General features: G+C 37.8%; 1 protein-coding gene across 3 annotated transcripts in view; it reads right to left on the minus strand.

The window, feature by feature from the left end:
- Positions 1-13,875, minus strand: part of LOC145981091 (acid phosphatase type 7-like) — a 121,034-nt gene that overhangs the window by 26,899 nt on the left and 80,260 nt on the right. For all 3 annotated transcript variants that reach the window (XM_083114228.1, XM_083114227.1, XM_083114229.1), the window contains exons 3-5: positions 10,451-10,854; positions 6,317-6,414; positions 2,101-2,278 (exon numbers count right to left, since the gene is read on the minus strand). In XM_083114228.1, the coding sequence (XP_082970354.1) occupies positions 2,101-2,278; positions 6,317-6,414; positions 10,451-10,854 (680 nt within the window). The remainder of the gene's footprint in view (positions 1-2,100; positions 2,279-6,316; positions 6,415-10,450; positions 10,855-13,875) is intronic.

Genomic DNA, 13,875 nt, shown 5'->3' on the forward strand with positions numbered 1-13,875 from the left:
TAGATGAAATTGATGAAGTAACACTCACAAAGAACATCCATGTCCAAGCTGGGATTGGAACCATGGAACTTTGGTGGCAAGTCTGACAGTTGACCACTTACATCATTACATTGTAAAGTTGTAACACTATATTTTGGTAAATTCATTGGCTTCTTCATGTTGGCATTTACATGTTGAAGACTGTGATGTTAAAAAGCATAAACGTAAGAATCCGTAGCAAGGCTCAAATGGTTGTAGTACTACATGTAAAAGAGGAAAGTTAAAATGTATGGTTGCCCACACTTCTGCAAGTTTTAACCTTCATCTTTTACACAAGTGTATTTTATTTATTTATTTATCTATTTTTTTTATTTTTTGCATCATTGAAGATTTCATGAACTTGTAACAGAAAGGCTGGTTTTGCGTCGCTTCTTTGCTTTCGTTCAGTGGGAAACAATTCTTTTCAGATTTTTCTAATCTTCTTCAATAATCAAATCAAAAATATATTTTCCTACATTTATTACAGAATAACTTTTAGCAAACAATTATGAGGTTTAAAGTGTAAGGTCCCTATGACCCCGCTTGTCCTCGGTTTATAGATGTAAACTTAATACGAGGTTTCAAAGCGGTACTTTGGATTGTATTGATGAAAAGTGCTGTAGCTACACACTCTTATAATAAATGAAGTTCAAAATAACAACTGAATATTATCACATTTACTTACATGAACTGTGGCTAGCCTGTTTGTTCTGAATAGCACTATTCTTTCACAATTTGGTGATTTAACTTCGCTTTAATCACTTAACAATGAGAGCTCTCATTATCATCGAAATAATCACTTCACTGCATCACTTTTCTTCTACTTCACTTTTCTTTTCTGCAAGCTGAGATCCAACTTGAAAAAACTCTGTGGAACAGCTGACGAAATCTCTTTGAGATGATCATGTCACCGTTAGATCACACTCATGATTCTGGGCACATTTCCATCGTCCTCTGCAGCTTTCGGGCTGGTGAACTTGGACCCAAGGATTCCGAAAACTATAACGGACAGTCACCGAACTTAAAGATTCCGAGTTTCTTTTCTCAACGTGAGGGCGAACTGTCATTCAGTCGACTTCATGCGAAGAAAACTGGGTGGCCTTCCAAAGACTTCCCATGCTCGCTCACAACTGTTCTTAGTGCCAAAAAGTAACTGACACTTCTGTTTCCTGCGAGATCTAGTCCATTTTCAGGAGGTGTGTTTATAGTTATCTTCGTAATTCTTTTCGGGCATCTTAACAATCGATCACAAAGTTGGCAAAATATAGAATTACAACCTTACAATGTATCAATGTGAGTAACTTTTACAGCAACACAGGGCCTCCCCGATGGCGCAGTGGTAGCGTCGCCACCTTGTAATCAAGGAGTTCCAGGTTCAATACCCGGTGGAGGCACAAGTGGTTCGGATCCCACTTTAAACTGTAGGCCCAGTGCCGATTAGCCTTACTGTGCATAAAGTGGACTTAAAACACCAACTCAACAACAACTCTACAGCAACACCAGTAGCATATGAAGGGTTTGTGGGTAAGTGTGTTAAGTAATCCTGTCATGAACTTGCCACAAAAAGTTCCAGGTTTAGTGCCCGACTCCCACAATCATTTCCAGCATTTTAAATGCATTCCTCATACATCTGTACAGTCGCGGCGATTAAGGGACACTTTTCACCCCCGCACTATGCTAACCCTTATGTAGCAGGGAAAGTAAACTGTCCCCACCCCCATAGTTTTGGCCCATTCCCCACAGTGTTTGAACCCAATCGCCACCACTGCTCCTGTAGAACTTGTAATAACTATTACACAAGCATTGATTGATTGATTGATTTATTTATTGTTTCAAGTCCATTTCATCCACAAATAGGCTATTCAGGACTGACCTACAGTTTTAATCAGGATCCGAACCACTATATGCCTTCATCGCGTATCAAACCCAGGACCCCTTGATTACAAGGTGACATTACCACTACGCCACCGGGGAGGCTATTCACAAGCAGAACCGTGACCAGAATTACTAAAGATGCTGAGTAAAGTCAACATTATTTAGCTCCATTTGCTTAACACAAACTATAAAAAATAAAACACAAACCTGCAAATCCTTAACCAGCCAGTTGTACTGGTTGACAACCATTTTTATTCCAAAATTAAGGAAGTAATAGAATTCAGTGGAAATGGCTATGAAATGAATTGGGCCCATGTTGAAACTATACATCATGCTATCTCCTGAACCTGGCATATTGAACCGAGCTTTGTAGTTACTGAAATTACTGGAAAAAAAAGAAACACAATAAAACTAGATAGAACCAATTCTGATCAATGTTATTGATAAATAAATCATTAATATTATGTATATTCAACTTTGAAAAATCTAACATTGTAGTAGATAGTATTAAGGGTGTGCGGGACAGAATTTTTTGGGTCGGGATGGGAAATTTTTTAAATCCCGGCATTCGGGATTGGAAATGTTCGGAATTTTCCGAAGCTCTGAATATCTCAAAATCTACATGCTATTTTCACTTTTAAGTGTTTGTTTTTGAATTTCTGGAATAAAAACCAACAATTTCCGATAAGTCCCAGAAACTTACAATGCAGAAAACGTTGAGAATTAACGACTTTTTTTAAAATGACCATTTGGTATTTCCTGACTGCTCGGGATCCTGGAAAGTCAGGAAGTCATTTCCCGAAGTTGGGATCGGGATGGGATATTTCTTTCCCGATCCTGGTCCAGACTTTTCGGGATTCTGCACACCCGTAGATAGTATACGCAATATAGAAGATTAGGCTTCACCATCACAATTAAATAGAAAAACGATACTAATTAATAGGGACATTGAATTTTCGCGATGCGCGAAATCGCGAAATGTGAAAAAAAGATGCAATTTTGAACATTCTGCACGCAACTACATCCCCAATGATGAAATATGCATGAGTTTTATTCGCGAAGTAATGCAAAATGTGTGCTTTTCCACGAAATGAACGCTTTTTCGCGAAATAACCGTGAAATATCATCAAATTATGTAGAAAACAAGCAAAAACGAGGTTGTGCGCGCAAACAGTCGATTTGTAACGAAACGTTTGCCTAAAGTTTCCTACCACTTGCAGCTGAAAAACGTTTTATCTTCTATCACATCAGGAAGATGCTGCAAATTGGGATTTCCCATGTACATAATCTCAGTTCGAAATCTTTGCTCCCTGTCAAGCTGCATTCCTTTCTTCCCCCGAATGTCTACTCAACTTCCAGTTTCATTGAACTTGCTAGCTGTAGCAGCGATAACATTAGTCTGTTCCCGCACATCAAGGGAAACAATGGTGTCATTTGTGTTCAGTCATGAATGAATTTTGTTTATCATCATCTGATTTTCAACATGTGTTTGTGTATGTGCAGTAGTGATTATTTTATTTGATGGACAGCAAGGATATCCTTTAAATACATACAATGAATAAATCACTTGAGATATGCAATTTAGAAATGAAGTGATTTTGTGTTGATGTTTTCTTTTTGGTTGGACAGCTAAGTACTTGTGTATGTGTACAGTATATAAAAATGAAGTAGTTTATCAATTTATAGCTCTTTTGTATGTTGTTTCCTCTCATGATGAAAAAGTGTGTGCCATTTTTTTTTCCACCGCTGGTATATACTGCTGATAATAACATTTTATTTACCGCTCTCCTCAGTTTTTATTTACCATAAATTTGTCTCCCTAATAATGACCAACCAGAGATACAATTTAAAACCATGCAATGTTGAGGTAATGTTAAGTGTACACTTTAACTGATAAAAGGTAGGTGCAGACTACTTAACTTTGACTTTTATTTACCGCTTTTCCAACGAAATTATCTTTTTTCACCGCTTTTACATACCGAAATTGTAACTTTTTAAATGCGAAATTCATGAATTTTATTTACCATAAATCAGTGTCCCTACTAATTAACCAAAATACAAACTTTAGGTGCATGTTTCGGGTGACTGAAAATCTTGTAAGATTGCACTTACGTAGCTTTTGATTTTCTTCATACATTTGCTACATATTCCACACACACGCACACAAGCATCATAGGCGCATTAAGGGTGAGGGGGACTTATGGAGGTCAGACCATCGATTTGGACTTTATCTTCTTGAAAAAATAAGTCATAATTATTTTGCCCCATTTTCCTACCAATAAAAATTTTCAAAATACTTTTTCTTGAGCCTTAAAAACTTTATGGTTCCACCCATTAACAAGAACACACAGGTACAAACAAATAAGAAATTTTAAGAAAGTGCTTTTTGAAAACAATAAACACGTGCAAGAATGGTCTTAAGTTCAAATTGCCAATACATCATGAATGTTTGTTTATAATTGTCCCCCATCACGTCCATGAATTAGTAAACCATTTTATCATAGCGATTAAGTTAAAAAAATAGAAAAGTTTTGCATAATAAACCCTTGGATAGTGTTTTACTAGAATATTAATCCATTATTTCACTACAGAAACAAAAGTATAACATGCACCCCCCCCCCCCACCAAACACACACACACACTTCAGATTGTTGTGCATGTCCTTTTGTACTTAGTATATTTAAAAAAATGCTACTAAAACAATACTTTTCTAGTATTATAATTACATTCCTTAGTGAAAAAAGACAACATCCAGTAATTTGTTCACAAACGAAAAAAAAGTACTTTCCCATTTCATAAATAAAAAGACTTGAAGCCATATGAGTATATTGTGATATTATACATAATTATCATTTGTAATTTAATTAAGCCTTGTTTCCATATTTAAAAAACACTAAGTTGCTGACCAAGGCAATTTATTATTAAGATAAAAACACTTAACAGGTAACGTTTCCACCCTGTATCAGGGTCTTCCTCAGAGGAAGAACTAAACTAAAATGATGAACTATACTACACACAGAAAGATTATATACACATAGCAGGGTCACTAGCCACACAACAACAAATCAAGTTGACAGTCCTTATCTAGGAAGATTTCTCCAAAGGAATTAAACATATCACCTCCTGACAGTTGTTGACTAATTGGTCTACTAAACTGACAGGTGATTGACAGGTCAAGATTAGCAAGAGTCTAGAACCACCTGCTTGCCACTCCCCCACCCCTCCTGCCTTTTTGGTTATGGATGAATACCTTCTCCTCAGGTCTTCTTCTTTTCTCTTCTCTCTTCCTTGTTCATACTTCTTTTTTCTTCATTCCTTTTCTTCATCCTTTCAACTTTCTCTTACACACTCTTCCATTCCTTGTTTATCTTGAGTCCTCCATTCCAATTCATGATGTCTTCTCCTTTCTTTTCTATTTCTTTGGCCTCCTTCCATTTTCTCACTAGTTCTCTCTTCTCTTTTCCTATTCGCCTAGCCGAATCCCATTCAACTTCATGTCCTGTTTCTCTAGTGTGTTTGAATATGGCATTCCTGTCTCTCTTCAATCTCACATCATCCATTGTTGCTTTAATCTGTCTCTAAGTCTCTTCTTTGTTTCCCCTATATATACACTTTCACATCCTCTGCACTTCACCTCGTAGATGGGGATCTTGTAAGGGTAATATAGTTCAGTTCATCATTCATCCCCGATGATGTAGAGCACTCACCCATAGCTGATAGCTTGATGGTAAGGAGCAAGAGGTTAATTATGCACACTTAGAATTGGCAAAACACAATCAATTGGATTCTATACCTTCAAGTCTGGATCAACATGGTTGATGGGACAATACCTGTCTATCACTGATGACGAAGATCCTTGCAGAAAACTCTTAGAGTAAGCCTGTACTCGATCGCTCAACCTCTCCTGTTGTTTCCAGCTCGAAGACGATAAAAGACCCCTCACCACCCGTTGCTCTCTAACTTATTCCTTCTTCCGATCTCCTGGTCACTGCGCTGCAACACCTGTTGATCAGCACCTAAACTGCCAATAATCCAGGAAGATTTGTTAACTACTGACATGACATTCCTTGAATGCTTGAGAGAGCAACGGCAGATGATTGAGTTTTGAATTCTGGCTTGATACAATTCTCTATTTAGAGGAGATTGTCATGATAAAATGACATGTCCAGAGGATGGTGGACGATATTTGCAGCATGTAATGTAAAAGTTACTAAACTACTACTCTAGGCTACATTTCAGATGTAATAACTTGTTGCTAGCTATATATGTACTTGTTCACATGCTCTGATAGTGAAATGTGTCAGTTTTATATGAATCACCCTGTAAAATGTTTTCCTTGCCATGGAAGAGGAAAAACAACTCAAATTTTAACCTTTTACATTTACAGGTAACTATTCTAATTACATTTAAAAAAACAACTTACTATGCATATTCATGGTTTCCAGGACATGTCATGTATGGTAGGTATCCTGCTATGACTTCTATCTGCCTCATGAATTGGTCTCCTACTCTGGCATTATCCTAACATGATGAAAGAAGAAAGTTGAGAGCTTATGAAAAATTCCTAAATAAATATACAAAATATTACATATCCAACAAATTACTGACAAAATATGTTGCGAGGCATTCCTGATGATAAACAATGAAGAAATATTTTGAGGTTATTTATAGGGACTTCAATTTTTCATATTTGAGATTACACTGAAAGATGTTGTTACCAGAAAATGAATACACATGTATAAAATTTTATACAAAACATTTCTATTTCATGCAAGTTTATAAAAGTTGCAAATTTGGTCTGTTACTTGATTTTTAGTACGTATACTTGTGAATTTTTGCCACTTTTTACGTGTACGTAGTGAAAAATATTGAAATATTGACACAGTGCTGTTGTTTTGGGTTTTGTAGACAGGAGTTCATTACTACCACTTTTCAAGTACAGCTCACCGCTCATGAGAAGATCCCCAAACAAGGGGTGACGGGGAGTGGGTGTGAAGGAAAGGATCAGTGCATTTGCAGATTTTAGGGGTAGCAGAAAGCCTTCCGCTGCAGCTTTTTGAAGTGTGTGGGAGTTGATTTGCGTCAATCATGCAGAGCGTGAGTCCGCAGCAACAGTGTGCTGCTTTTCTTTCAGTGGACAGAATACTTTTGCATTGCTTATCCTGTGCATTATTTAGACTGAATTTCAAAGAATTTTAAAAGAATAGACGGCAACGACTTAGGGTTACCAGTTGACAAACTTTAAAGAAGAAGGCATTTTTAGATTGCAAAATGTTGTTAACTTTAGACGAAGACACACGTTTTGTGCTTACTGGTGTTTTGGTGGGCGTATAGATCACACACCCCTGCAAAAATTTTTACACCTTTTCCGTATAATTAATAACAGGCCTCATTGTAGGCAAATGTCTTAATATTCTAATACTTATTCATTATGCTCCTAATATTATACGGTTGTGAAGCTTGGTCTCTTACTTTAAAAGAATAACATAAATTGAGATTCTGCCTCAGAGTTTTTTCTTCCAGGCCTAAAGTCAGGAAAACGTTTTTGTAAGACGTCACTAAAAACACATTTGCATTTTGGCATGGTTGAAATCACTGATCGACAGAAGTTCACTTCTCCACTGCCACGTAACAACAAGAGTACGGCAGTTAAAAAATACTGTTTAGGTATTTCTGAATTCTGTCATGAAACTCAAATCAAAGTAAGCCGCAGCGAATTGCATATTCTTACCTATTGTCAGAAACTTGCTGCTCACCAAGAACCGCGGTAGATGTCACAAATGGTTTGAAATCAAAACCTCACGCGGTGCAGCGGTGACAACAGAAGAGACGCAAAGGTCCAACAATTTTTCTTTGTTGCAAGAAAAGTTTATTTTCTTTGCTCTTGCAACTGAGAGTGTTGTATTTCTTTACTTTGAAACTGAAAACGGAAAGAATATTAACAATTGTATACAAATAACATTTTGTTACTAATCTTGAAGTTAAGCAGCTGTCTATAACCCAAAAAAATAGGATATTTCCAAATTTTCCTGAAAACCCACCCGGAGCATTTTTAATACCCGAAAAACAGGATTTGTCCGGGTAAAAGAGAACTTCTGGTAACCCTAAATGACTTGCGTCGCTACACCGGTTACAGCGAGCCCACATGTGTTTTTCACTCAGGGTGCACACCCTTGACCCTAATAGTGGAGTCGCCTGCTTCTACGTCACTTCACTTCCGTCAGGGATCTTCTCCTGAGCGGTCAGCTGTAGCTCCAAAATTGTCAGCACAGTGCTGGGTGACACCAAACCAGGGACCGAGCCTGGAATAGCTCAGACTGAAGTCCAGAGTGCTTACTACACGTATTTATTGGGATGCACACAAATTCTTGTTTATATACGAGTGCACGCTGAAAGTCATGCCTCCTATTTTTTTGTGACAGTGTAAAGACATTTTGGATTTTGAGCAACCATGCATTGAACTCTTCATACTTTCCCCCTTCTCCATTCCAAGTTTCAAACTTCTATCACCGGTAGTTGCTGAACTAGAGCGAGGGAAATGGCAGCATGTAACCATACTGTGTTGGTGCACCTGAAACTGTGTGTGGTGACCGAGTTTCTAACTGCAGAAAATGTGTCCCCCAATTGACATTCATCAGAGAATGAAGGCTTTTTATGGCAATGATTGTGTAACTTCAGTAGTACTGTATGATGTTCGGAGTTCATGCTCACAATGAAAACCCCTGCCGAGGAACACTTAACTCTCAAGAAGTTCTTTGTCACACACGTTGAGAATTCCTCGGCAGGGTTTTCATTGTGAGCATGAACAGCCCATCATCATACAGTACTGACATTACCCGTTACTCTGATAAATGTCAATTGGGGGACACATCTTCTGCAGTTAGAAACTCGGTCACCACATGCAGTTTCAGGTGCACCGACATAGTATGGTTACATGCTGCCATTTTCCTTGCTCTAGGTCAGCAACCCCTGGTGATAGAAGTTTGAAACTTGGAATGGAGAAGGGAGAAAGTATGAAGAGTTCAATGCATGGTTGCTCAAAATCCAAAATATCTTTACACCGTCCCAAAAGTAGGAGGCATTACTTTTCAGCATGCTCTCATAAAAAGTAACTGTAAATTTTGTTAAAATTTTTCAGTCAGCCAACTATGCTTGTTCATCACCATTCATTCAATTGTATCAGGTTTTTCACTCAGTGATATAAAATAAACTAAGCTCTAAGTAAATCAAAGATCATTTTGAAAATATTTATTTTGTGAACAATGTCTTTGTAAAGTTTCAGGCAATAATATGTTAATCAATTTATGTATTTTGTTAACTCAAGCTCTGTAGCAAATACAAGAGGCTAACATACATAGATTTAAAATGTATCTCATTGTAATGTTCAATACAGCTATATATATTTTTTTTTAAATGCAAATTTTACAGAAAATAATATCAATAATGAGAAAAATAATATTGTTTATTGCAAATAATAAGCATGAGAAATTCAAGTCCCTAGTTCTGAAAACCCTTCCGGGCTTGCAAGATGTAACTTATTTTTCCTGGAAATGAATTACTTCAGCTTCTGGAAGACTTCCTTGAACTCATCTGATCGGGATCACAAGAAATCTGTTCATTATTTTAACCTGCAATCAGCCACGGGTGAGCACTACTCTCACTTTCAAATTTAATGAAGTGCCATTTTAACAGCATTTAAAATATGGGCCAGTGGTGCTCTCTGGCTGACTTTTAGTGTGTCACAAGGGATGTGATCACATTCTAATGAGATGAAGTAAACAGCAGTATGAGAGAGACCATTGTTGTGGAAGGAATGTTGTCAGAGTGAGCACAGAACTCACAGCAACCGATTACGTTACATTTTTTTTATAGTTAGATTTGTACGCAATTTAGTCAGTAAGTCTGTAGAGTTTCTAGTGAGTTTATGTACCTATTTGTTTTTGTCATGTTAATAGCAAAAATATAATGAAATAAGATGCTAGTTTGCTAGTTGAGTATTGAGTAGGAGGGGGGGAAATGAGAAAAAAGAGAGAAGAGAGAAAGAAGAGAGAGAGGGAGAGGGAGGGAGAGGGGGGAGGGAGGGAGAGAGAGAGGGGGAGGGAGGGAGAGGGGGGAGGGAGAGAGAGAGAGAGGGAGGGATACAGAGGGAGAGGGAAAGTGAGAAAGAAAGAGAGAGAGAGAGAGAGAGAGAGAGAGAGAGAGAGAGAGAGAGAGAACACATATACACACACACACACACACACATGTCTAATGACTTTTCCATAGATTGATTGAGTTGGTGTTTTAAGTCCACTTTATGCACAGTAAGGCTAATCGGGACTGGACCTACAGTTTAAAGTGGGATCCGAACCACTTGTGCCTCCACCGGGTATCGAACCCGGGACCCCTTGATTACAAGGCGACGACGCTACCACTGCGCCATAGGGCAGGCCACTTTTCCATAGAGAGAGAGAGTTGAGTACTCAATGCAATCCACCACAATACAAATATTAGCTATGGTTAATTAATATCTAATTAGAAATAGCTTCAATACTAGGGGTATTAGTAAAGGTCTCACACTATCCAAGTCATATGCAAAATCTCCAACGTGCAACACAGCATCATAAACACCTCTCACTGCTTCCTGCTGCAACCGAGACAACGACTGAGCATTTTCGTTCCCCATGTCACCATAGATAGCAAACCGAGGGCTCCAGTCTTCCCCATCCTTCATGGCATAGAAGAAGAACTCATTCGACCATCCGTGAGAGCTGCCACAATGGTAGTAATACTTTGATCCTGGCGTAAGATTATAAAGTTTCACTTTGTGGATATATTGCTGTCTCTGTTCTTCTCCGCCATCAACAAACACTGTCTCTGTACCATATGCAATATTTTCCAAAGCCTCGCTGCCAAATTCCACAACAGATTCACCAGTGCTATTCATGGTACTCCACGTCACAACCATTTCAGTAGGTTTATCTGCATTAAAATGAAACAATAATAATTAATAAGTATAAAATATTAAAGAGAAAGTGTTGATTGATGTGAAATTTTTGAAAATGGCAATAAATAGACAAGAAATTTACTGACTTCAATAAGAGTTATTAAACTAATCTGGTATATACTTACATATGTTCCATGAAGAACCTAAACGGTTCATTCACCTCCATAATTCATGTATCTAGTTGACTGCAATAGGCTTCACCTTAGGAAAGGAAATTCCATATTTACGAGGGTCATCTTTCTTCAAGTGACAACATATCTGGTATATAAAAAATGTGACAATTGCTGGAAGTGATTATAATCCCTCAATATGATCTCTGGTTGCTACAAGAACATGGTTCCAAACATCAGGCACGCAGTGAATCATTTTGGAATAGAATGTGAAGACAGCACCCTACGGCAGAAATGATGCTGAGAATGTCCAGAAGCGTTTCCCTAATAGTGGTAAAGTAAAGTAAAAAAGTGTTCCCCTATGCTTAGCACCACGCCATGAAGGCGTATAGGGGGTGTGGGGGTAACGCCCCACACTTTCTTGATCCGGTCGTGAGTGGGGGTGATGTGATCAGCACCACGCCCCTGACCGCCTTTACCCCCCAGGTTTCCCCAGGTACCCATGTTATTCGACGCTGGGTGGGCGCCGCTTCCATCGTTAGAAAAGTTCCCGGATTTGAACCGGCCGGGGATCGAACCCGGGACCTTTAGCATGGTAGTCAGATGCGTTACCGACTGAGCCACCGCGGTCCCTAATAGTGGTACCTTCAGTTTTGGAAACAACTTAAATTCACACAGACTCATGTCTGGCGAGTACGATGCATGCTCTAGTACCTCTAGTACCTCCCAACCCCACTTCTGCAGTAAGTTCTTCACATCACATGGCATCTGGTGTTGTGGAGGACAATGGGTAATTATTTTCATGATTGCATGGGATGTGGTCTCTTCTGTCTATCAGCAGGGTGCAGATGATGTTCCAGGTAATGAGTGTAGAAGGCAGCATTAAATTCTGTCCCTTGTGGAACAATATGAGCATGGTAGTCATATGCCAGTATCATTATCAGCTTCACAATTGTGGGCTTTTGTTTCAATTTCTTTGGGTGTGGTGAAGATGGAAAATGCTACTGATTTGATTGCCTTTTAATTCAGAGTTATAGGATCTGGCACGTAAACATTATTAGGGCAATAAAAACAAGCACACATGCACCACACTTCAACTGCTTCTAATTCACTAACACAGAGTAATAATCTGTAATATTAATAATGTGTTCCAAATCCAGTGGGTGCAAGGTGCCAAAACTGGAGTGTGGGCAAATACAGTATATTTCTCTTTGTAGATAAGGTTTAGCATAGTGCGGGGAGAAAAGTGGCAAAAACTGGGTAGGCAACTGACCCCCTCCCCCCTAATCATCGCCACTGATCTGTAACCAACATATACATATGTTTATATAGCTATCCAAAACAAAACTGGTTCATCACTTGTCATAGGACCACTAGATAAGCATGTTCCAACAACGTTGCCAGTTTAAGAAAAATGACCCTCATAGACATATACTTTACAAAACCAAGAAGAACATGTCTTATATCTTTATATTTAAAAAAAATAAGAAAAAGCAACAATTTTCACAAAATTATAACGAATTCATAAAATTATTGGCAATTCCATCGATAAAATCAATAAACTTATATTATCTGATACTGATGGAGTATCAATGAAACACAATCTAACAACACTTAAGAATGTGGTAAAACTTATACAGTATTTAAATTTTTATTGATAATTGTAAATACTCTATTAACTGGACATCAACCTGATGATTTCACTATAAATAAACAAATAAAAAGTTGTGCAACACTAGAACATTTCTTTTACTTCCTCAGCACTGAAGTACCAAAAGTTAAAAATAGTAAAAAAAAAGTCTATGAAAATGTATTCCATCAAAAGATAGAGATTTAAAAAAAAAAATACCTAAGGCAAAATTTTTGCCACGAAGATCTCAAGCAGTTCCTATCCAACCAAAGGTTACAGTAACAGATGGAATTAGATTGAATTTATCACAGGTGCTGATCAACATGCACACATTATCTGGCATACAAGCCAGATAATGACTAAAATTAAGAGTCGATACATGGTACACTTCGCAACATCTTATTTGACCGCCCCGAGAGAATTCTAAGTCCCGAAATCGTAAACTTAGCAACATTGCACTTCAGCTCCAGGTGAGAGTAGCCAACTTTGAGTAGGTCCTTCCACTAGACGATAAACGCTGCGGTGATAGGTTTTCAATTTAACACTTTCCATGAACTTAGAAACTATAAACCGCTATTATAATAAACAATCAAACAGAAATAATAAATTGGAAAAAGAACCTTGAAGGATATTTACGATTCTGTTTGCTCGACTTGAAATTTGGAGGGTTTGAAACACTGAACAGAGTTTTTCTCCACCTGGAGGAAATTGCCATCAAGTTTGTGCAGAAAGAAGCAAATTTGTGAGGAGTTTATGCGACATTTTATTTACAATACCTTGCATAATATTGAACAGTTCTCAAAAACATATATTTTACACGACTTGTCGAGAAAATGTGCTTGAAACACAGGAAGGTGGGAGTTTTCATAAACGTCAACATGTTTTTAAGGTTGTAACGTCATTAAATTAACGTAGAGCAGTTGGTTAGGTGCTGCTATCCATATTTTTCATCAAGCGTGAAAGCGCGCGGGTTCAAATCCCACCCTCTCCACTTTATTATTTTTCTTTTTTTTTTGTTTGCTGTTGATATTAGAATATTTAAAAAATGAATCCGATGCACACTTGAGGGACGTCCCTTCTGTGCATATTTCCCCTTAGAAGTTGGAGATTTCCAGGATTTAAAGTTAAAACTTTTCTCTTTAGTTATTGTTCATATGTTGTGTTAACACACACATCATGATTAATTCACAAATCACATATATGTATTCAGGATGAAAAATGTAATGTTATTTAAATTGTGTATTGTTTGTTCTTCA

Source organism: Lepisma saccharinum, chromosome 28 (assembly GCF_977018435.1).
Source record: "Lepisma saccharinum chromosome 28, izLepSacc3.1, whole genome shotgun sequence".
In the NCBI taxonomy this organism is placed as follows: Eukaryota; Metazoa; Arthropoda; class Insecta; order Zygentoma; family Lepismatidae; genus Lepisma; species Lepisma saccharinum.